This window comes from Sorex araneus, chromosome 2 (genome assembly GCF_027595985.1).
Source record: "Sorex araneus isolate mSorAra2 chromosome 2, mSorAra2.pri, whole genome shotgun sequence".
Lineage (NCBI taxonomy): Eukaryota > Metazoa > Chordata > Mammalia > Eulipotyphla > Soricidae > Sorex > Sorex araneus.
This window is the reverse complement of record NC_073303.1, coordinates 224,559,877-224,584,538: the sequence shown is the minus strand read 5'-3', so window position 1 is coordinate 224,584,538 and position 24,662 is coordinate 224,559,877. Positions and strand designations below refer to the sequence as shown.

Sequence of the window (24,662 nt, the reverse complement as noted above, 5' to 3'; positions counted from 1 at the left end):
AGTCCCTCCCCAGTGTTGGTGTGTTGGTCTGATGCGCACACATCGTCACCACTGTATCACCTGGGCTCCATGACCAGTGCTCCATAGACCCCTGCCCCTCCAAAAAATTAGCTTCCAAATCTAGATAATATGCAAACTCATTTAAATTTTTGGATTGATATTCTGTGGTTTATACTATTAATAATGTTTTTTGTGCACATGATTTCAACACCACATCCATCATCAGTGTACCCACTCCCTCTCCCAAGAACCCTGACACCCCTCTCTCCCCGCACCCCAGTTGTGTGGATCAGGTCTCCATTCTGTTGCCTTTTGCAATTTGTTCCTCCCTCGCTGTGTGTTTTTAACCCACAGAGAAGCTTCCTTATGGCTCCACTGTCCAAGGGAACAACGGGCGCAGACTATTCCTGCACCAGCAGCCATTGTTTCTGCATCATCATCACGTCCAGCCTGACCCAGGGGACCCTAAGTTTTGGAGCTGAGTGTGGGGGTGGAGGGGAGCTGGGCGGTCAGTCGGGATGTGGGAAGCCGGCATAGCTTGAGCCAGCTGCATGCCCTGTCCTGCCACTGTCCTTGGTAATGTCCCAGGCCCCGATTCTTTCTGGGGCCCAGAGACCCGCCAGGAAGCACCTTTCAGGTGGGCCACGAGCTCCAGGCCTCTCGATGGCCACACTTAGATCAGTGCCGTAGGTTCCTGACTCCCCTGGTCAGCACTCCCCTACAACCTTGAACGCGTTTCCAAGAACCCAGGCCCTTCTGCCCCCACCCTTCCCCTTCCATATGGAACCCAGGTTTTGGAGGTGATGGCAGAGGTGAGAGACGGACTGTGAGGTCAGGCCTTTGGACACAGTAGGTAAAGAGTCGCGGAAGATACAGACAGTATACAGTGAACTACGCACTTTTAATTGACCTTCATACCAGAGAGACCCCCACGTCCATGGCTTAACGCCGGACAACTGTGGTGTTGCTGACCTGTGATACCACTTCGCTCGCCACAATCTTGCAGGTGGTCGTTTGGATGGTCTGCATGGACAGGCTGCTGCTGTCCACGGCGTCACTGAGCCTTGACAGGCTGCTGCTGTCCACGGCGTCACTGAGCCTTGACAGGCTGCTGCTGGCCACGGCATCACTGAGCCTTGACAGGCTGCTGCTGTCCACGGCATCACTGAGCCTTGACAGGCTGCTGCTGTCCAGGGCGTCACTGAGCCTTGAAGAGAAGACCAAGCCCTGGTTATACACAGCACCCCGCCCCACCCGAGCCCCGAGACGAGGCAGACAAGCAACAGACCTGATTCCCCTGCCTTCCCGAACAACCTCTCACCCCCTCTGCTCCGAGAGGAAACCCAGGCCAAACTCCAAGTCCTCCCTGGCCAGGGCTGCACGCAGACCTGTCCCTTCTCTCCAAGGGACCCAGGAGGGAGGAAATCTCTCACCGCCACCCCCTTGGAAGAGGCTGGGGCTCCCAGCTGCAGTGTTGGGCTGAGTGGGGCCGATGGACAGGTACACAGGGGGCTTCGCAAGGCTGAGGATGAGGGCCCGGTGCCGTCTGTCCCACTCACCTGAAGTCCTCCCCGCCCTCAAGCAGGCGGCGGTAGGTGGCAATCTCCTCCTCCAGCTTGACTTTGATGCTCAGCAGTGCCTCGTACTCCTGTGCCTGGCGCTGCCCCTCTGCCCGAACCTGGACCAGCTCTGACTGCAGATGCAGCAGGACCCCATTTAGCTGCTCCATCTTCATGGCGTAGTGGGCTTGCACCTCCCTCAGGCTGTTCTCCAGGTCTCCGTTCTGTGGAGGCACAGAGAGGCGGGTCTGGTGAGCCCCAGAAAGATGCGGGGCTGACACTTTCATCAGAGCATCTGGATGACTCACCCCTCTTTGAAACTCCTACCAGGTGACAAGGTAGAGGGCAAGGCAGTGGGGAAATGCAGGCGAGGATTTTCAAGAGCAGAGGGACTTGGAGCAGCATTTTCTTGATACTGGGGCTAGAGTGATGGGGGCGGTGTCGGAGCCTTGGGTACAGCGATTGGGGGACGCTCCGTGCTGGATCATTTAAAGGAGGTGGGTTTGGGGAGGGGAGGCGTTTTCCTCTGGACAGGGTGCGGTAGTGTCGCACTGTTTGGGCACGCTGATTAGGATGGAAGTGTAGGGTTTGGGTGGTCAGCACGGGCCTGAGCCCCTCAGAGAGGCAGCAAGGCTCTTACCTGACTTATACTGGACGCAAGCTCAATCTCCAAGCACTGCAAGATTCGTCTGTGCTCTGTGACCTTCAAACTTGCCGAGTTGAGCTCCGTGTTCTGGGTCGTGACCACTATGGTACTTTCTTCAATCTGTAGAGGGGGTACAGGCAGGCCTTATACCTCTTCTGGGCCCCCCCCTCCCACCATGGCCTCTCACAGGTGCCCTTCCCCGCAGCTACCTTCGGGGACCAGGACACGTTCAGTTCCTCTCGGTACTTCCGAGCCAGCTCGTCATACTGGGCCCGGATGTCCGCCATGATCTTGCCAAGGTCCTGGGACTTGGGGGCGTCCACTTCCACGGTCAGGCCAGAGTTGGCAATCTGGGCTTGGAGACCCTTGACTTCCTGGTGAGAGAAGGGCCGTGGGGAGAAGGGGCTCAGTCAGAACTCCAGGAGGGCGTGAGGGCACGGCTTGCCCTGCGAGGAGCTGTCGGGGTCAGCTAGAGACAGGGGACACAAGTTCAGGTCTCACAGCCCAAGTCTGTCCTTCGGGAGGCTCCTTGCTTTGTCCATCCTTCCTTCTGCCACTGGGGAGCTCCTCCTCCAGGCAGCCCCACAACTGTGCTTCTGTCACACGTCTGTCCCTGTCCGTCCATCACGCCCATGCCTCCCCCCTTCCTCCTGTCATTCATGTGCCACCATGGCACTGGGACTCAGAAGACCCCTACCCACGAGAGGCTGGTTCTCCAGTGCCCTTTGAGGCCACTGGTGGGCTGTTCCCTCCACCCCCACGCAGACGGGTCCTGGCACTCTGTTCCCCAGCACCCCACTTGCCTCCTCATGGTTCTTCTTCAGGAAGATCAGCTCCTCCTTGAGCGCCTCAATCTCCGTCTCCAGATGCATCCGGGTGACATTGGTGTCATCGATGACCTTGCGGAGCCCGAGGATGTCACTTTCCACAGACTGGCGCATGACCAGCTCCGTCTCATACCTGTGCACAGGAGGGGGTCAGAGGTTCCTGTCTCGGCTACAGTACCTTCTCCACCACAGAGCACCCCCAAAGGGCAACTCCAGCCCGGGACCAGCCAGCACCCTGAGCAAGGACTCGATGCTAGCCCTCTAGCTCTTGGCATGGGGGGGGGGGGGGAGCAGCATTCTTTTTTGAGGGGTCACACCCGGCAATGCTTACTCCTGGCTCTGTACTCAGGGGTCACTCCTGGTGGGGCTCGGGAAACCCTAGTGGGTGCTGGGGACGGAACCAGCAGCAAGGCAAGCGCCCTCCCCGCTGAGCTGTCTCTGACCCAGGGGGGCAGCGCTATTCATGGGGGTGCTGAGTGTGGTGCACAAGTCATCCATTCAGATCCACCTTCCCTGCCCCTGGCATCCTCCCCTGGAGCCTCACTTTACTCTGAAGTCATCGGCGGCGAGACGGGCATTGTCAATCTGCAGCAGGATGCGGGCATTGTCCAAGGAATTTGAGAAGATCTAAAGGGATTGGAGAGAAAAGGTGGGTGGAATCTTGTGTGGGCGGTTACTGTGTGGAAGGCTGAGCGTGTGAATATGTATGTGTGTGTTGTGTGTCGGAGGTGGGGGGGCGGCGTCCTAAGTTTCTGAAGGTTCTCCGCGTCCCTTGAAGTCTCTCCTTGAGTGCCTGTCCCCTTCCACCCATGCGGCTCACACTGTGCCTTCTCTAGAGCCCCAGATCTAGAGTTCCACAACGGTCCTTCTGTCCCTCCTTTAGACCCCCGCTGGCTGGTCGCCAGGCAGTGAGCAACAACTCCCAAGTCCTCTCCTGGCATTTTTCTCCCAGTGCACCTGCTCTGGGCTCCCCTGGGCCCCCCAACCCGGGCTGGCTCCTCCCTCAGGTCGGCCTTCTGTTTGCTCCTGGACGACTCAGCCTTAGCCGCATCCGCTTAACCCTCCAACTGTCCCCTCAGCCTGAGGCCCAAAGAGTCTGGATCCTTCTTCTGGGCCTTGTCTCGGCTCCCCGAGGTTGTCCACCTTCTGGGCAAGGGCCCCCCACCCCCACCCCCATCCTTTCCCACCATCACTGCAGAAAGGGCTCTCGGACCCTAGGTCACCCTCTCTTGGTCACCCCCTCCAGGCAGTGGACAGCCTCCTCTCAGGGGGTGGGGCACAGGGGGCAGGCAATTAGCGCCCCCTTTGCTATGGAGATTCCCAGCCCTGGAAGTAGGAATTCCAAGAGGCAGGCAGGGTAAACGCCCATGGAATGCTCTTCAGGGCTAGGAGAGGGGCGCGCTGGGCTTACCTGAGCTCTCAGATCCTCGATGGTCTTGAAGTAATGCCCCCAGTCTCTGACCTGGGGCCCCTTCTTCTCCAGGTGCTCCCGGATTTTGCTCTCCAGCCGCCGATTCTCAATCTCCAGGCTCCTCACGCGCTCCAGGTAGGAGGCCAGGCGGTCGTTCAGTGCCTTCATGGTCTCCTTCTCGCCCTGGATGCTACCCATGACCATCAGGTTCCCGGTCATGGCCGAGCCCAGGCCCACCGAGGACAGGCCGCCCCGGTAGCTGGAGATGCGGGACATGGACCAGCGCCCCGAGCCCCCCGCGTACACGCTGGCCGCGCTGCTGATGGGGCGCATGCGGTGGCTGGGCGAGCGCAAGGAGCCCGTGGAGCGGTAGTTGGAGGAGAAGGACGAGTGGGTGGTGAAGCTCATGGTGCTGGCGAAGAGTGGCAAGAGCCTGGCACGCAGGTGAGCAGAGTGGAAAACGGAAAGTGGACGGCCCGGGTCAGCTCAAGTTTTATCGCCGCTGGAGCCTGGGGTGGGGCTGGCTGGCCCCGCCCCAGGGCTGGCCGCAGCCACAAGTGCGCGCCCCGCATCTGATCCCGTGGCCTTGCCGCCACTCCCCATCCCTGCACAGGGGCTAACTAACAGGGAAGCCCAAGGGCGCCGGGTGGTGTGGGGGACACGTAGCTGCCACTTCGGGGCAGTAAATGATGTAGGGTGCTCGGTTCCCTCAAGTAGAGGAAGTGCCCACAGGTTGAGCATTGGGGGGACTCGGGGAAGAGTGGGTGGCACGGGTGGGGGTCTCCTTAGGAGGGCTGGAGAAGAGGAAGGAGCATGCAGGAAACCAGAATTCCCTGGTATTGCGTGGTCCTCTGAGTCATGCCGGCAGCAACCCCTGAGCACAGAACTGGGAGTAGCCCCTGGGGACTGCTGGATGTGGCCCCCAAACCAAAGTAAAACAAAGGAATGCAAATATGAGCAAGTGCCAAAGATGGTGCGGTGGATAACCAGGCACAGGAAATACGCCGTGATGGCTCTGCCAAAGAGTTCTAAAGAATTTTTAGAGAACAGAATCACTCACCTGTTCACCTGTAAGGTAGCTGCTAGATGCCAGACCTGTTCTAGAGTTTGGAGTGCAGCAAAGAAAAGCCAGAGAAAGGTGGTGCTTGTGGGCACCCATGTAGCCTCAGAGAGGGGGCAATGCTAGGACAGGGCTTCACTTCTGCAAACAAGAATTTGCAACAGCAATGAATGGTGAAGGGGAAAGTTTTGCCCACATGACACCCACACCCACAGGTGTCCTGCTCTGGGTGGAGTCCCCTCTCTGAGTTTCAAGCCTGTCTTCTGCTGGCTGTTGTATATCATCTGCGATGTGAGGCATAAAAGGAAAAGAAAAACATTTTTGGAGCTGAATCTTGGGCCTTACACATGCAAATGCATATGTTCTACCCGTGGACTAGAGACCTTCAAAGACATTTTAAACATATCATGTCTAAGAGAAACATAAACATAACCTGTGAGCTGATGATCTTCCTGCATCTATTTTTCCTCTTCCCCTGCATTTTAAAACTCAGAGTAAGGGGGACCAGAGAGATAGTACAGCAGGTAGGGTGCTTGCCTTGCACATGGCAGACCCAGGCTCAATCCCCAGCACCCCATATGGTTCCTTGAGCTTCTCAGGAGGGATCCTTGAGTGCAGAGCCAGGAGTAAGCTGTGAGCACTGATGGGTGTGACCCTCAAACAAAACCAAATAAAATTCAGAGTTATTCAGACACAGTTTGCATATAGTAACACCAACCCTTTTTTAGCTATGTATTCATTTATCTTTATTGAGTCACCATGAGATATAGTTACAAAGCTTTCCTGTTTGAATTTCAGTCAAACAATGATCAAACACCCATCCCTCCACCAGTGCACATTCTCCACCACCAATGTCCCCAGTATACGGTCCCTTTCCAAACCTCTCCCTGCCTCCATGGCAGACAATTTTCCCCATACTCTCTCTCTATTTGGGGGCATTAGGGTTTGCAATACAGATTCTGAGGGGTTATCATGTTTAGTCCTTTGTCTACTTTCAGCACACATCTCCCATCCCGAACGATCCTTCCAACCATCATTGACTTAGTGATCCCTTCTCTATTCCAGCTGCCTTCTCCCACACCTCATGAGGCAGGCTTCCTATGTATTTCTGTGGATTTTTGTAAATAAGCATAGTTGCAGAAATGCCACCTAAAGCAATATATGGAATATATGGAACTCTCTCTCTCTCTCTGGTGCCAGAGATAGAACCCAGGTTTTCTGCACGCAAGGTATGAACAATATCCCTGGCTCCCAATATAAAACAGTTTAAACAATCCCAGAGCTTCTGCCATGTCAACTCACCCACTGGCCTTGCTCTACAGATGCATGACTAAATCTCTGAGGAGATGCAAGCCAAGCTGCCAAAATTCATGGGTACATGGATCTCCCAGCTGAAAACTCCGGGCACCTTGCTGAAGCCCTGGCAGCTACACAGCAGCCTCCATGCCAATGGCTCAACTCTACAGCTTCACGACTAATCTCTGCAGAGACACCAAACTGTGAAGCTGCAGGTATACCTGCTTTGAGGCTGAGAACTCTCAGGTCTTCTTGGAGTGGGATGTGCAGTCCCCCCCCCACCCCCAGTACTTCTGGAAGCCCTGGAAGCCACACTCATGTTCCACAGCCACACATGTGAATTCATCCACCCAGTTCTGCAGATCTTGAAGTTCCTGGAAAGTCAGCTGTGACACCTCCAACTGGCCGTGTGATACCTCCAAATTCCACAATACTGACAGCCTAGTAAGAGCACACCATATTGGATGGAAAAGTAATATAGAAGGCAACTAAACTCAACAACCAAATATAAGGGAGAAGGCTCAAGTAACAACAAACAGCTTAATATATCCTAAGACATGAACTTAACAATTTTCTTCTTTTGTTTTTTTGTTTGTTTTTTGTTTACTTGTTTGCTTTTTTAAAAATGTAGGAGTACTGCCATTTATTCAGCCATTAATTAAGCTAATTGAATTGGGCGTGAACTCCACATTACTTTTTTTAATTTAGAATGTTAATTTTACTTTATTATATATATATATTTTTATCATCGTAAGATACACTTACAAAGTTTTTCAGTTTGCGTTTCAGTCATACAATGATCGATCACCCATCCCTCCACCAGTGCACATTTTCCACCACTAAGGTCTCCAGTATCCCCCCATCCACCCCTCTCCCTGCCTCAATGGCAGACAGTCTTCCCCATACTGTCTTTTGTATTGCTTATTAGGAATAGCATAAAATGTCTTGTGACTGCAAGAGCAGCTGTGTGCTCCTGGAATTCTAAAATTTTAGATAATTAGGGTCTGGAGACCCTGCAGTAAGCTGCTGATTCAGAGATTCTTTTGTGTGTCTCTGGATCATGGCCACTCAGGAGCCAAGGTAGCAGCCTGAGGCAGTTTGTGGGTGTGACCTCCTGGTCCCATGGGGATGGGTGGATGAGAAGGACTGATCCATCTCCTATCCCTTGAGGCCTCGAGTTTGCCTCACTGAACCCACATCTCTGCACTTCTCATTGGATTCTGGAAGGTGGCAGCCCTGGGGTTTTTAGGCGACAGGTGGAGGGACAACTCCTGCCCCATCTGAGGCACCTCAGTGAAGTCGGTCTGACTAAAAGTTCAGAGGCATCTCTGCAGTGAGCTGCTCGGTTTGGAGATTCTTTTGTGTGTCTCAGGATCATGGCCCTTGTTTGCATATTTTCCAGAGAAATACATTATTGGCGTATGCTCTGCAGGACGTGCCCAGTCACCCACATCACACCACGCTGCCCGCCTTAACTGCGGCTTTTCGTCTCTTTCAAGATTTATGGGTCTCTGATATAAGGCCAATAAACGAGCTTGTATAGCTGAGCTGAAGGTTGTTTGTGGGTGTGGCTCCTACACACCTAATTTTGGCGGTTAAATTTCTTGGTAACCTTGACCCCGAGTTATTAGGGTCTGGCCAAAGGCACAACGGCAATTTTGGGGTATCAGGAAGTCTGAAGACACCATCAGGATTTGGATACACTTGCCCTGCGGGTACAGGTTGACCTGCTGGCAGCACTATATCCCCGGAGCTTAAAAATTTTTACAAAATATTTTAATGGGGTTCACACCTGGTGATGCTCAGGGGTTACTTCTAGCTCTGCACTCAGAATTCACTCCTGGTGGTGTTCAGGGAACCATATGGGATGCTGGAGATTGAACCCAGGTTGGCAGCAAGGCACCAAGGCAAGCGCCTTACCCACTGTACTATTGCTCCATCGAACATAAACTTTCTTTAACTGAAGTATTTTAGATAATTCCATTAGCCATTAGTTGAAGCAAGCAATATAAAATAAATTATTGTATACCTGCTAAGGGGGCATGCTTAGGGGTGTTTGGGAAAATGGTGGAGGAAAAGTCAGCAGAATGAGCCGAGACTCTAGTTTGAATCCCTAGCAGCACATGTGATCCCCTGAGCACTGGGCAACGAATAGTTGTGAGCACTGTCAGGTGGGGACCTCAATACAAAAAAACAATCAAAAATTACTTTGCATTTAGCATAATTTTAGATCCACTTAGCAACCAAGTCTCTTAAACAATCTATCACTATCAGCAGGCACCTGGAGTTACCATATCTATCTGGGGAGCTGGCTCACAAAGCCCCTAAGAACAGCTTTAAGAGATGAACATTCCTGAGTTCTGTTCCCTGGTACTGCATGGCCCTCTCACCCAGCACCTCTGGGGCTAGCTCTGGTGCTCCCAGAAATCTCCAGCCAGAGCAGCATTTCCAGGCAAAAATTAAATATTCATCCTGCATTAGCATTTGGAACAATGATTGCTCATTACAACTGCATTGTGAACAACTTTGTAAACCATGGTGTTTAAATAGAATAAGAAAAAATTACTTATCTATCTTTTTTGCCACACTCAGAGATACTCAAGGGTTGCTCCTGGCTCTGCTCCCGGGAATTACTCCTGTGGCACTCAGGGGACCATATGGGATGCTGAGGATCCAACCCAGCTCAGCCACACGCAAGGCAAACACCCTCCCTTAGGTGCTATTGCTCTGTCCCCTACGGAAGACATTTTAAACTTCTCAAAAAGTTCCACTTGAGTTTCTCTGTAGCTAATCTCCCTCAGCCATGGCCCATTCTGGCAACCACTGTTCTTACTCTGTCCCTATCCCTCTCCCTCTTCATAAATGCCACAGGAAATGGGTGACATGTTACTATGCCTTTCTTCTCTGGCCTTTTCCCACTTAGCACAAAGCTTCTGTCTGCCATCCATATTACTGAATGTGGCTCATTCCTTTGCATGTGTGATGATGCCAGGGTGGAACCCAGGACCTCACATGTGTGTGCTCAACCACGGAACCATGTGTCTAGCCCTACTTGTCCTTTTTCATTGCTGTTTAGTATTCCATGACATGAAGCAAAGGGTTTGTTTTTCTATCCAGTACCTTGGGTGATTTTCACTTTTTAGTAATTGTAAGAGTGTCATAAACTGACATGTATAGATATTTGTGTGAATAACTTTTCATTTTCTTGAATAAAATACCTAGGAATGGGAAGGCTGTTTTGTATACTACTTGTATATTTAACTTAATAAGAAATTGAAAAATCATTGTCTTTCTTCTTTTCTTTACTGATTAATCAATGAGCCAGGCTATAAAGTGCCAAGGGCTTAACTTTACGTCTCTGCGTGTGTCTAGATGACTCACTGCACCTCCCTCCACAGCTCCTGGACATCCCACCACCAAAAAGATGCTTCAATCCCTTCTTCCTCCTCCTCCACCCTTCTAGTCGTCAGCATAATTTTCTTTTTACTTTTTATTTTTTTGGTTTGGGGTGGTGCAGAGGGTTTACCCCTCAATCAGTGCCCAGGAGTGGCCCCTGGTGCTGCTGGGGTTCAGTTCAGGGTTGGTGGTATGCACGTCTCTTGCCTTATCCCCCTACTCTCTCTCCTGCCCCTAACCTTTCTTAATGGCAGAGCAATATTCCTCAGCTTTCTTATCCACTCGTCTGCCGGTGGGTATTATGCTGATTCCATGTTTTGGTCACTGTGAATAGTGCTGCTATGAATATAGGGGAATTTTTTTTCTTTTTGAATCACAGCCAGAGATGTTCAGGGGTTACTCCTGACTCTGCACTCAGGAATCACTCCTGACAGTGCTGGAGGGACCATATGGGATGCTGGGGATCGAACCCAGGTCAGCTGCGTTCAAGGCAAACGCCCTAACCACTGTACTACCGCTCTGGCCCCCATAGTGGTGTTTTGTTTTGTCTTGTTTCTCACCACATTTATCTGTGTGGGTAGCTATTCACTGGCTCTGCCTGGGGGTTACTCCTAGTGGTGCTCGGGAGACCATGTGGAATGGAATGTGGACCTTCTGCATGTGAGGCATGTGCTCCAACCCTCTGAGCCATTTCTCCAGTTCCTGGGTGTATAAATATCCTTTCATGTGAGTGTTTTCATATCTCAGCTGAATGTCTAGGAGTGGGCTCTCTGGATCACCTGGCTCATTGCATTTTTGTTGTTGTTTGTTTTGGGACCACACTTGGCAGTGCTCAGGGAGCACTCCTGGGACTCGGGATGCATGAACCACTTCGGGTGCTGGGCATGGAACCCGGGTTGCCTGTGTGCAAGGTAGATGCCCTGTCCACTGTGTCACCTCTCAGGCCGGGGTCACTGCCTTTTTGTTTGTCTGTTATTTATTGGGCCACACCCGGCGGTGCTCAGGGCTCTGCACTCAGGAGTCACTCCTGGTGGTGCTCAGGAACCAACCGGGATGCTGGGGACTGAACACGGGTTGGCAGCACGCAAAGCAAGTGTCCTACCCACTGTACTATCTCTCCAGCTCCATCCCTTTCGTGTTTGGTTTTGGGGCCACACCTGGCAATGCTCCAGGGTTACTCTTGGCTCTGTGCTCAGGAATGACTCCGGGTGGGGCTCAGGGTCCCCTGATATCGGATGCTGGAGATCTGTTGAGTACAAGACAATTACCCTTCCCACTGTACTATGGTTGTGGTCCCGTCACTTGCTTTTTTTTTAAAGCAGTCTCTGTACTGCTTTTCACAGAGGCTGTAGCAAATGTGCAACAGTGCTCCAGACTTCCTTTGTCTCCATATCTCTGTCAACACTTGTTTCCAATCATTTAGATACAGGCTATTCTTGTTGGTGTGAAGTGATAGCTCGTTACATTTTTTAATTTGCACTTCCTTAATAATCATGAATAAGTGATGTTGGCAGGCTAGGGAGTTAGCCCTAAGGGTTGGAGAGCTTCTTCGCATACTGGAGTCCTGATGTGATGCTCCGGGGACCAAGTGGCCTGCCAGGGATGGATCGTGGGTTGCTGCATACAAGGCAAGCACACTGCCCGCTGCACCATTTCTCTGCCACTTATCTATGACTCATGTGAATTTATGAATTTGGCAAATACTTTCTCAAAATCTGTGGCTTAGCTTTGTACTTTTCTGAACATTGGAAAGAGATGAGGTTTTAAATTTAGGTAAAATTATTACTTTTTGGTTTTTGTTTTTGGGCCACACCCGGTGATGCTCAGGGGTTAGTCCTGGGTTTGCAGTCAGGAATTACACTTGGGGGAGCTGGGAACCGTGTGTGGTGCCAGGATTGAACCTGGGTGGGTCACCTGCTGTACTATCTCTTCAGCCCTCATAAAGTTATTTTATCAAAACTTTTTTTTAATAGCTTTCCTGGTGCTTATCTAAGAAATAACTATCTCGGACTAGTGTCAGTGAGTGAAACGAACACTGTTTCTTTCCCACTTTCTGGAACAGTTTGTAAAGGATAAAATTTAACTTTAAAAAATATTATATTATTAAATTACTTCCCCCTTACCTTTGTTGTTCTGATAACAAGAGTGGGTAGGGGTGACACACTTGGTTCCGGGGCTCAGTGGAGATGCCTCACTGTTGTTGTGACATGATCACACGATAGTGTTGCCAGACCCTTTTCAGCACCACAGGGTCTCACCCGACAAGCCAGACGTTCCACCACCCAGTCCTACCCTCGTGGCACTAAATAGTTTCTTTTCTCAATCACATTTTTAAAGCACACTTACATTTTGAAGTAAACTACAGTTTGATTTACAGTAACTGTGATTATTGACATAATTCTGGTTTGGTTTGGTTTGGACACTGGAGATCAAACCTGTGAGTATGAGATCTGTGACCTATTGTTGAGTCCAGCTAAGTTTTTAAAAAATAGGGACCGGTAGAATAGCACAGTGGGTAGGGCATTTGCCTTGCATGCAGCCAACCTGGGTTTGATTCCTCCGTCCCTCTTGGAGAGCCCGGCAAGCTACTGAGAGTATCCCGCCCACACGGCAGGGCCTGGCAAGCTACCCATGGTGTACTCGATATGCCTAAAACAGTAACAACAAGTCTCACAATGAGAGATGCTACTGTGCCCGCTCTAGCAAATTGATGAGCAACGGATGACAGTGACAGCGACAGTGACAGTGACAGGGACCACTTCTGGAGGTGCTGGAACCCTGTATTTACCTTTTGGGGGCATTTTTTTGGCTTTTCCAGCAGGGCTCAGGGACCATGTGGTGCTGGGATTGAATGCGGTTGTCCTGCTCGCAAAGCCGGCGCTCAGTTCACTGAACCATCTCTCTGCCACTCTGCTTTTGGTGCTGGTGACTGAACCCTGGGACTCACACGTGCAAGGCAAGTGCTCCACGACTGAGCTGCACCCCCTGGGCCTGTTATTTTTTTAAACAAATTTTTAAAATTTCATTAAAGAACTGTGATTTGCAAAGTTATTGCAAATCTAAGTTTACAAATGTAGAAATTGGGTCTGTTCTGGAGGCCTGAGCACCCAGTCCAGGCAGGGAGAGGCCCAGGGCAATCCGGTCCCAGGAGCCCAGAGCAGACAGCTTCAGGGCCGGGTGACAGGTGCTGGACAGAGTGGCTGACTACAGGTACCGGGCTCAGCCTGGCAGCCTGAGAAGGCTACAGGGGCAGGTGCAGAAGGGAAGGCGAGAGCTTTGCGGTGAGTGAGGCTGGCATCCACCCTCTCTGCCCTCTGTCCCCCCAGGAGGCTGATGCACACACAAGAGGAACCCCAACTGTGAGGGCCCGGGGTGCAGAGAGGAAGACAGGTCCTCTCCTCTCTCTTGCGTCCTCCCATGTGGGGGCTCACTTCCTCACCTCCTCAATGTCATTTTCTGCTCAGATTTCCCAGCTTAAAATTGGGCTGGCCAGAGCAGCGTTTCTTAACCTTTGCCCTTGACCTTTGAGAAATCCTGATACAACCGAGAGTATTTAGGCATATGAAATAGGCATCAAACCAAACCCTACTGATAACAAATACTACTTTAAAAATTATTTATTGATTTATTTTTATTCACCATATTTTATTACATTCAATATTCCAACACCAATCTCACCACCATATCTCCTTTCTACCACCATTAACAAATAATACATTTTTTTTTGGTGGTGTCACACCTGATGATTCTCAGGGGTACTCCTGGCTCTGTACTCAGAAATTACTCTTGGTGGTGCTCAGAGGGATCATATAGGGCATCACGGTTTGAACTGGGGTTGGCCACGAGCAAGGCAAGGGCCCTACTACTGTACTTCTGCTCCAACCCCTGAACACAGGTTATTATGATTATTTTGTTTATTTTTGTGCCACACCCAGTGATGCTCAGGGTTTCTCCTGGCTCTGCACCTAGGAGTTACTCCTGGTGATGCTCAGGGACCATACGGGATGCAGTGTCTACTGCTCTGCCCACTGAAAATGGGTTATTTCAAGGGCAGTGAAGGTGCTAGGGGACCTTCTTTTCTAATAAGCTCTTGTGTTTCTTTGAGCCTTTTGCCCTTTTGCTCTCACTCCTCCCCATTTTTATGACCCAGGAGCAGGTGGTTGGGGCTATCATTGAGGTGTGTTATCAGTGAAGCAGCCTTGGTGCTGGAGACCCCCCAGTCTCCCCTCCTTGTCACTGGCCTTCCCTCTCCGACCCCCTGGCACCAGAGTCCCTTTCACCGGGAATATGGATCCTGTTTCACCCCATTTCACTTTAGAATTCTCACCAGCTATGTTTTGTTAAAGATGCATGTTATTGCTTTCCACTGCTGCACAAACATGGTCCCAGAGGCCAGCTAAACCACCTTGGGCACCAGCAGCTTGCAGAAATGTGTCCAGACAGTGAACTGAGCCACTGCCCCACGAGGCGCCAGGAGGGAAGGGTTTTTCTCTCTCGGCCCTTCCTTCCCGGGCACAGCATGGCAACCACCATTTTATGAGTACTAAAAGGAGGTACAAGCCTGCAGCAACAGGACGAGTGGGAGATCCCGGGATGAGGGTGGTACCGGCCCCGCCCTCCGCCGAGATTTAAGCGCAGTGGCCACATGTGTGTGGCCTTTCCACTGCTGCACGAGCATGATCCCAGAGGCCAGATAAACCACTTTGGGCACCAGCCGATTGCAGAAATGTCTCTAGATGTGAACTGAGCCACTGCCCCATGCGGCACCAGGAGGGAAGGGTTTTTCTCTCTCGGCTTTTCCATTTTGTGAGCACCACAAAAGGGAAGTAAAAGCTTGCAATGATGTGATTTCTGGCAGAAATTTCCCTGGACTTTGTTACTAAAATACAGAAATCCAAATCATATCTCTTAATTGTCAGCAATGTAAAACATTATCAAATGGTTCCTTTTCAACAGGTCTGACTTTGAGGGGAAACTCCAAATAATAATAGTGAGTTTTTTGTTGAAATATTGAAGGTAATCAAAGTAAAGTGAAATCTATCAGCTACACAGGTGGGGCGGTGGTGGGGGCGGTGGGAGAGGTATACTGGGGCTCCTGGTGGTGGAAAATGTGCACTGGTGATGGGATGGGTGTTGAGCATTGTATAACGGAGACTTAAGACTGAAATCTCTGTAACTTTCCACATGGTGATTCAATAATAATAATATAATAATAGTAATAATAATAATAATTTTTATTTTTTTTTTTTTTTTTTTTTTTTTGCTTTTTGGGTCACACCTGGCGATGCACAGGGGTTACTCCTGGCTCTGCACTCAGGAATCACCCCTGGCCGTGCTCAGGGGACCATATGGGATGCTGGGATTCGAACCCGGGTCGGCCGCGTGCAAGGCAAACGCCCTACCCGCTGTGCTATCGCTCCAGCCCAATAATAATTTTTAAATGCATGTTATTAACTGGACTTTCCCCTAGCTAAGTTTCCTGAGGCTGATTTTTTTTTCTTTTTGGGTCACACCCAGCATTGCTCAGGGGTTACTCCTGGCTCTGTACTCAGGAATTACTCCTGGCGGTGCTCAGAGATCATATGGGATGATGGGAATCGAACCCAGGTTGGCCGCGTGCAAGGCAAATGTCCTACCCGCTGTGCTATCGCTCCAGCCCCCTACCCAGGCTTTTTTTTCCTTTTTAATTTTTTAAAATTTTATAAAGTAGTTGACAATATTTGATTACATTTAATATTCAACCGCTAATCCCACCACCATTACACTTTCCCACCACCATAATCCGGGTGTTTCCATCCCGAACCCCAATCCCTGCTCCAAAGCAGAAAGAAAATAATATATTTCCCTCTAAGGTTGGTTGCCTCCTACTTTGGTGAGGTATTCATTTCACTGATTTCCTTCCTTCCTTCCTTCCTTCCTTCCTTCCTTCCTTCCTTCCTTCCTTTCTTTCTTCCTTTCTTTCTTTCTTGCTTCCTTTCTCGCTTGTTTTCTCGCTTGTTTTCTCGCTTGCTTTTCTCTCATCTTATGTGTCACTGATGCTCACACTTTGCTCAGGAAGGGTACCCCTGGCTCTGTTCATGTCTCATCCTCTTTTGAGCCAGTGATAAGGACGCACCCTCTCTCTGGGCTGCCTTCATGGCAAAGAGCCTCCAACAGTGCTCTCTGGATTTTCTTCACAAAATGCCCCCATATTTTATTTATTTATTTATTTATTTATTTGCTTTTTGGTCACACCTGGTGAAGCTCAGGGGTTACTCCTGGCTCTGCACTCAGGAATCACTCCTGGCAGTTCTTGAGGAGCCATATGGGATGCTGGGGATTGAACCCAGGTCAGCTGCATGCAAGGCAAATGCCCTAGCCACTGTACTATTGTTCTGGCCCAACCCCCATATATATTTTTTAAATTTTTTTATTTTATTTATTTATTTATTTATTTTATTATTGAATCACCATGAGACACAGTTACAAGCTTTTATGTTTGAGTTTCAATCATGCAATGATCGAACACCCGTCCCTCCACCAGTGCACATTCTCCACCACCAATGTCCCCAGTATACCCCCCCTTTCCCACCCTCCCCCCGCCTCCATGGCAGATAATTTCCCCCATACTCTCTACTTTTGGGCATTAGGGTTTGTCTTCCTCCCTGCACCCCGGCCCTCACAGTTGGGGTTCCTCTTGTGTGTGCATCAGCCTCCTGGGGGGACAGAGGGCAGAGAGGGTGGATGCCACCCTCACTCACCGCAAAGCTCTCACCTTCTCTTCTGCACCTGCCCCTGTAGCCTTCTCAGGCTGCCAGGCTGAGCCCGGTACCTGTAGTCAGCCACTCTGTCCAGCACCTGTCACCCGGCCCTGAAGCCATCTGCTCTGGGCTCCTGGGACCGGACTGCCCTGGGCCTCTCCCTGCCTGGACTGGGTGCTCAGGCCTCCAGAACAGACCCAATTTCTACATTTGTAAACTTATGTGTGTTTGAATTGTGCCATAACAGGTGATCTATCCTGGGGGTGTTCCATGTGCACAGAGAAGAATGTGCATTCTTGTTTGGGGGATGCAGAACCTGTAACTGTCCAAGAATCCCAATTCTTTCGGATCCCCACTTAGGGCTCTTGTCTCTTTACTGCTGTTCTGTTGAGTTGATCTGTCTAGGGGGAAGTGGTGTGTTGAAGGACAAAGAAGGAAGGAAATCAAGCGGGGAAGAAGAGAACAGGAGGAAATGAGGGAGCAGGCTTCAGGGCTTCAGTTGTACTGTGATATGGGTGGGTGGTATCGCCACATACTCCAAACACAGACTCAGCAACATGAGAACATGAGATCTTAGCTGCAGCCTCTGGAACTTTGAGATGTGCCTGTCAAGTTGACAGGTTGGGAATGGGGTGGGGTCTGGGTGGGGAGGGAATATGGGACCACTGATAGAAAGAACTTGACACCAGTGATGAGACTGGTGTTGAAATATTCTATGAAACTCAACTAGCGGGGCTGGAGCGATAGCACAGCGGGTAGTTTGCCTTGCATGCGGCTGACCCTGGTTCGATTCCCAGCATCCCATATGGTTCCCCAAGCACCTCCAGGAGTAATTCCTGAGTGCATGAGCCAGGAGTAACCCCTGTGCATTGCCAGGTGTGACCAAAAAGCAAAAATGAAGGAAAGAGAGAAAGAAAGAAAGAAAGAAAGAAAGAAAGAAAGAAAGAAAGAAAGAAAGAAAGAAAGAAAGAAAGAAAGAAAGAAAGAAAGAAAGAAAGAAAGAAAGAAAGAAAGAAAGAAAGAAACTGAACTAGCAAGAACGTTGCAAATCACAGTTCTTTAATGAAATTTTTAAAATTTGTTTAAAAAAACAACAGGCCCAGGGGGTGCAGCTCAGTTGTGGAGCACTTGCCTTGCACGTGTGAGTCCCAGGGTTCAGTCACCAGCTCCAAAAGCAGAGTGGCAGAGAGATGGTTCAGTGAACTGAGCGCTGGCTTTGCGAGCAGGACAACCGCATTCAATCCCAGCACCACATGGTCCCTGAGCACTGCTGGAAAAGCCAAAAAAAAATGTCCCCAAAAGGTAAATACAGGGTCCCAGCACCTCCAGAAGTGGTCCCTGTCACTGTCACTGTGGCTGTCACTGTCATCCCATTGCTCATTGATTTGCTCGAGCAGGCACCAGTAGTTTCTCTCATTGTGAGACTTATTGTTACTATTTTAGGCATATTGAGTGCACCACGGGTAGCTTGCCAGGCTCTGCCGTGCAGGCGGGATACTCTCGGTAGCCTGCCGGACTCTCCGAGAGGGGCGGAGGAATCGAACCTGGGTCAGCAGAGTGCAAGGCAAAAGCCCTACCCGCTGTGCTATCTCTCCAGCCCCTCAACCACCTTTGACTCCCCACTGCTACACCAGCTTGTTTCCTGCCACAATGGGCCTGAGCCCTTCACACCTGGCTGTGGTTATCTGACTTGACTGGGTGTGTAGCCAACACCTTAATTTGCCCCTGGGGCTATCTGGTATACTGGGAAGGCGTTGGCTGTGCAAGCAAGAGCTGAAGACTGCTGGGTTTGGGAGGGAGGACAGTGCTCTGGCAAGGTCTGGCTGCTCAGAGGAGCTCAGAGAGGAAACGGTGAGCTCCAGCCTTAACCTCTATCCTCCAGCGGACCAAGTTGCTTCCAACACTTCCGCAATGACTCTCTCAACTCCTGTCCGCCCAGGGCTGCTGCAGCCGAAGCCTGGCCCTGCCACTGTTAACTATACCATAGATAGCACTGTCTGTAGCACTGACAGTGTTGTTCCCGTTGTTCATCAATTTGCTCGAGCGGGCACCAGTAACGTCTCCATTGTTTTTGGCATATCGAATACGCCACGGGGAGCTTGCCGGGCTCTGCCGTGTGGGCGGGATACTCTCAGTAGCTTGCCGGGCTCTCTGAGAGGGACGGAGGAATCGAACCCGGGTCAGCCGAGTGCAAGTCAAGCACCCTACCTGCTGTGCTATCGCTAAACTGATGCCATATAAACTAAAATAACACTTCTCCCCCAACAGTGCTCAGGGCTAGTTCCTCCTTGGTGCTCTGAGAACTATGCAGTTCTGGGGATTCAACACAAGCTCCTGTGTACAGAGCATGTGCTCCAGCCCGTTGCACTATTTCTCCCACCCAAATCACACTTCTTTTTCTTGTTTGGGGGGCCACACTCCGCGGTGCTCCAGGTGTGCTCCTGGCTCTGTGCTCAGAGATCCCTTCTGGGGTTGAAGAACCCATACGGGGTGTGAGGGATAAAACTAGGGCCACTCACATACAAGACAAGTGCCTTAACCCCGGTACTACCTCTCTAGTCCACCCGATCACACTTCTTATGGGTAAGCCAAGTCCTTGACTGGGCTAGAATTTTTTTTTTTTTTTGCTTTTTGGGTCACACCCAGCGATGCACAGGGGTTACTCCTGGCTTTTCACTCAGGAATTACTCTTGGCGGTGCTCGGGGGACCATATGGGATGCCGGGGATCGAACCCGGGTCGGCCGCATGCAAGGCAAACGCCCTACCCGCTGTGCTATCACTCCGGCCCCAACTGGGCTAGAATTTTAAAAAAACAGGGAGTGCTTTAGGGTCTATATGAGGTTGATGAATGGTCAGACCTCAGTAAATCTCTTGGCTGACCAAGGTAACTATACCTAAATGTCCTGCCTTGCCGGAGACTGAGTACCACCCTCTTGGAGGTCGCCCCGTGTGTGTTGAATGCATCTGCAGGGGAAAGATACAAAATCTAACCCAAGGCAAGATTCACAAGCTAAAATAACTGCAGATTTACTGGCTAATATATAGAGACACAACTTGGGGAATACATGTGGAGTTGGGTTTAAAGATACTAAGTCAGAGAAGAAGAAACAACTTTAAAGTGGAATGTTTTTACTTAGAGGGTGATTTGTGTGGGTTCCGGAGATTCCCAGCTCAGTTGGCTGTCTCCAGCAGCTGGAAATGATTTTCTCTCTTGGCTTAGATGACTTAAACCTGGACATGCTAGTGACATCAATAAATGAAGCTGAGATCCAAGAGCCCCTATTGCGTCATGTAGGGGAAAGAATGCAAAGATCAGGGAGAGGAATGTCGGGGTAGACAGCTAGATACTTACCTGTCGCTAAATAATTCCTCAAGGAGGGCCAAGTAGCTACTCCCTTCACTGAGACTCTCATTATCTGCAGGGTAGAAGCCCAGCGTTCTAATAAGGGGCTGAGCTGGTCTTGCCCTGGGAAAAAGATGTGCTAGTTTTGTGAGCAATGATAGGATCACACCCCTTGCAGCAAGGCTGTGAGTTTTGTTCTACTGATCAGTTACAGTAGCTGAACTTTGGCCTGGGGGAGTGACATTGAGCCTCTCCTTTTCCTCCTATGTTGGCTGTTCCCACTAGCAAGCCTGGTCATGGTGCCAGTGGGGTTTTAAGGAACTGTATCAGTTTGGGGTTATTTTGTATTTTGGAGGGGTTTGTTTTGTTTGGGGGCCACACCCAGTGATGCTCAGAGCTGACTCCTGACTCTGGGCTCTGGGATCGCTCTTGGCAGGCTCAGGGGGACTATGAGGTATTGGGAATTGAATCTGGGTCTGCTGCATGCAAGGCAAATGCCCCTTTCTGCTGTACTATTGCTTGGACCCCAAAGACACTGGGTGGCAGCAGCCAAGCCCTGGAGGCACAGGGGGTGTAACTACCTTTAAAGCCCTCGGGGCCACAGGGAGCTGCCTTAAAGGGTGAGGGCTCGTGCTTTGCAACGTGGGAGACCCAGGTTTGAGTCCTGATACTGCAGAGTTCCCTGACTAGTGCCAGGAGAGGCCCCCAAGTACCACTGCTAGAGTGATTTCCCCAAAATAACAAAAACTTTTGGGAAATGGCCTCAGGGTCCGAACAGAAAGAACATCCACCAGATCTCGGCCAACTTACCCGGCCCCAGGGGCCCAGCTCTGGAGCCAGTGGGCAATCAATTGAGCCATCTTCTAGAGCTAGAGAGACAGAACAGGAGGTTTGAACATCACCAGAGGTTACTGCTGAGCATCAAGTCAGGAATAGCCCCTGAGCACTGCCAGCTGTGGCCCCCAGCCCCCCAAATAATAAAGTCATCTTTTACTTTTCTCTCATATATAACCATGGACCTGAGAAAGAGTACAGAGGGTCAGGAGCTTGCCTTGCACGTGGCTGACCCCGGTTCAATACCCAGTAGCGTGGCTGGTTCTCCAAGCACTGAGAAGAATGAGCCTCGAGCACAGAGCCAGCACTGAGCCCTGAGCACTCTGCCCAACCCCCGCCCCAGCAAGGAAAACGAAGAAATAAGTGTAATTACTAAAAATCCTTTTATTTGTCTTTTAGCTTACAGGAAAGCATACTCTATCTGTATGCACGTAGTTTTCTGAATCTTCGCAAATGCAGCTCACATAACTGCCGCCAACGGGAAGGCGCAGAGCAGCCTCTTCACGTTCCCCATCGCTGGCCTCCGTGGTCTTTTCTGTTGGTCTAGTCTTTCTTTTCCAGAATGACATATAAAAGTAAAGGAGTGCACATAAAGGAGTGCAGACCTCGGCGGGCCTCGCGGCACTGACCGCGCACACACAGCCAGGCGGGAGTGCAGGCCCCGTCACCGCCAGAACAACATCACCAGCAGTGGAGGGAAGTGGTGTGGAGAGAGAACGAAAAATTATGCACAAGAGTTCAGGAAGACAGAATAAAAAGATAGAAAGGGGTCAGAAAAGAGCCTGTCATAGAGGCAGGCAGGGGGCGGGAGTGGGAGGAAAACTGGGAACATTGGTGGTAGAAAATGTACACTGTAGGGGCCGGAGCGATAGCACAGCGGGTAGGGCGTTTGCCTTGCACGCAGCAGACCCGGGTTCAATCTCCGGCATCCCATATGGTCCCCCAAGCACTGCCAGGAGTAATTCCTGAGTGCAAAGCCAGGAGTAACCCCTGAGCACCGCTGGGTGCGACCCAAAAAGCAAAAAAAAAAAAAAAAGTACACTGTTGAAGGGGATGGGTGTTGGAGCATTATATGACTGAAACCCAGTCATAAACAACTTTGTAACTGTATCTCGCGGTGATTCAATAAGAATAAAGGAGGGACTGGAGAGATAGCACAGCGGGTACGGCGTTTGCCTTGCACGCGCCCGACCCGGGTTCAAATCCCAGCATCCCATATGGTCCCCTGAACACGGCCAGGGGTAATTCCTGAGTGCAGAGCCAGGAGTAACCCCTGTACATCGCCGGGTGTGACCCAAAAAGCAAAAAAAAAAAAATAAGAATAAAGGAAAGAGCTTTTCTGCCGCCATCATGTGTCGCACGCACGCTCCCGGGAAGGGCGTGTCCCAGTCGGCGCTGCCGTATCGCTGCAGCGTCCCGACCTGGCAGAAGCTCACGTCCGACGACGTGAAGGAGCAGATCTACAAGCTGGCCGAGAAGGGCCTGACGCCGTCCCAGATCGGTGTCATCCTGAGAGACTCCCATGGGGTCGCCCAAGTGCGCTTTGTGACGGGCAATAAAATCCTCAGAATCCTTAAGTCTAAAGGACTTGCCCCTGATCTTCCTGAGGATCTCCACCATCTAATTAAGAAAGCTGTTGCTGTCCAGAAGCATCTTGAGAGGAACAGGAAGGATAAGGATGCTAAATTCCATCTGATTCTCATTGAGAGTCGTATTCACCGTTTGACCCGCTACTACAAGACCAAACAAGTCCTCCCCCTCAATTGGAAATATGAATCATCAACAGCCTCTGCTTTGGTCACATAAATTTGTGTATTCAAGCAATAAAATCATTGTTTAACTAGAAAAGAAAGAAAGAAAGAAAGAAAGAAAGAAAGAAAGAAGGAAGGAAGGAAGGAAGGAAGGAAGGAAGGAAGGAAGGAAGGAAGGAAGGAAGGAAGGAAGGAAGGAAGGAAGGAAGGAAGAAAGAAAGGAAGGAAGAAAGAGCCCATAAGGATGAAAAGATAAGCAAAAGACTGGGAGAAAATGTTCACAAGTCACACATCCCACAAGGACTAGAAGCCACTGTAGATGAAGAATTCTAAAAATTCAACAGTAACACATGTACTTCATGTATTCATAATAACCAATTACTAATAACTAATAACAAATACTTCAATTAGTAATAGGCAAAAAGCCACAAGAAGATGTTTTCCTGAAAAGGATATGTGGATGTCAAAGAAGCACAGGAAAAGGTGTTCAGCATCGCTTGAATCACAGTGGGATTCTCACTGCACACCTACTGGAGGGCTGAAACACAAACGAGACAACGCCAAACACTAGAGCAGATGAGTCTGCAGGGAAGGTTCATACGTTGCTGCTGTGCGTGTGAATAGCACCACCAGTCTGGCAAACGGTCGACAATTCCTCAGAAATGTAAACCTACCGTGCCTGGACATGTTCCTGTATCACTGTATCACCATCATCCTGTTGTTCATCGATTTGCCCGAACAGGCACCAGTAATGTCTCCATTTATCCCTGTTCGTGCTAGTGTAGCCCAATGGCATATTAGGGGCTCTTTCAGGATCAGGGGAATGAGGACCATCAGTTCTTACTGTTTTGGCATATCAAGTACACCACGGGTAACTTGCCAGGCTCTGCCGTGCAGGTGGGATACTCTCAGCAGCTTGCTGGGCTCTCCGAGAGGGATGGAGGCTTTTGGGGCGGCCTCTAATTGCCTTTGCAGGTGTTCCCAGTCTACCGAATGTAAGCTTTTGGTCGACTGGCATGTTGTAACGATCTGCACACTGACAAACACGCACCTGCCTGGGTCTCTGGGCAGCACCTGGGACATCTGCGGCCTCAGGTTGATCTCGAGGTTGATAGAGAGCACCCAGAGGTTGTTGAGCAGCTGGCAGAGCAGGGCCCTATCTCGGAGGGTCTGTGCCAGGTCGAACACCTGCGCCGAGTCCCAGGTCACCCGGTGGTGGGCTGACAGCACCCCACAGTGGATGAGCCACTGCACACACTGCCACCATGACTCTATGTCCGATGGTGCTGTGACTCAGCCCGGCCAAGGCAGGCAGCGACACTGTGGCTGCCACCACAGTTTCTCCGTGCTCCACCCATGCCATTCTGTCTGAATCTTGGAGAACAACAGGCGATGTCCAGCAGGAATCACGCGTCGAGTTCCATGCCAGGCGTGCTGAGCTGCGCATTGTCTAAGGCGAGATGGTGAGCCGGGTTCGGGAGAGTGCAAAGGGTTCAGGTGGCATCGGCGCCATCTTGCCTCCAATCTTTTAGTTCTTCTGTAGGCCAAATGAGGTCATTGTGACTCTGTACCATAGGCCTGGTTTTATTTCATAGTAGCTGTAGTGATTCCAATCATCATCACTATGAACTACGAAAGCGGCTCTTCATTTTGCTTCCTACATGGGGAGTTGTTTCATTTCTTTGAAACACCTTGTTTTAGTTGCCTTGATCCCTCTTCCCCCACGTAAATAGAATTTTGATGCTTTTTCCTAGAGAAAAACCATGACATGTTCCTAGAGAAATAAAACTTATCTTCA

At 50.5% G+C, this 24,662-nt stretch overlaps 2 protein-coding genes across 2 annotated transcripts in view; one reads left to right on the top strand and one right to left on the bottom strand.

The window, feature by feature from the left end:
* Positions 1–942: 942 nt before the first annotated feature.
* Positions 943–24,662, bottom strand: part of LOC101544919 (keratin, type I cytoskeletal 18-like) — a 74,165-nt gene continuing 50,445 nt past the window's right edge. Inside the window, exons 2-9 of the mRNA XM_055124583.1 lie at positions 5,504–5,644; positions 4,444–4,876; positions 3,577–3,659; positions 3,009–3,165; positions 2,415–2,579; positions 2,200–2,325; positions 1,560–1,783; positions 943–1,063 (exon numbers count right to left, since the gene is read on the bottom strand). Coding sequence (XP_054980558.1) covers positions 943–1,063; positions 1,560–1,783; positions 2,200–2,325; positions 2,415–2,579; positions 3,009–3,165; positions 3,577–3,659; positions 4,444–4,851 — 1,284 coding nt within the window. The 5' untranslated portion in view covers positions 4,852–4,876; positions 5,504–5,644. The remainder of the gene's footprint in view (positions 1,064–1,559; positions 1,784–2,199; positions 2,326–2,414; positions 2,580–3,008; positions 3,166–3,576; positions 3,660–4,443; positions 4,877–5,503; positions 5,645–24,662) is intronic.
* LOC129401753 (40S ribosomal protein S13-like) lies at positions 22,464–22,919 on the top strand. Its single transcript, XM_055124582.1, has one exon. The coding sequence runs from the start codon at positions 22,464–22,466 to the stop codon at positions 22,917–22,919; it is 456 nt and encodes a 151-aa protein (XP_054980557.1).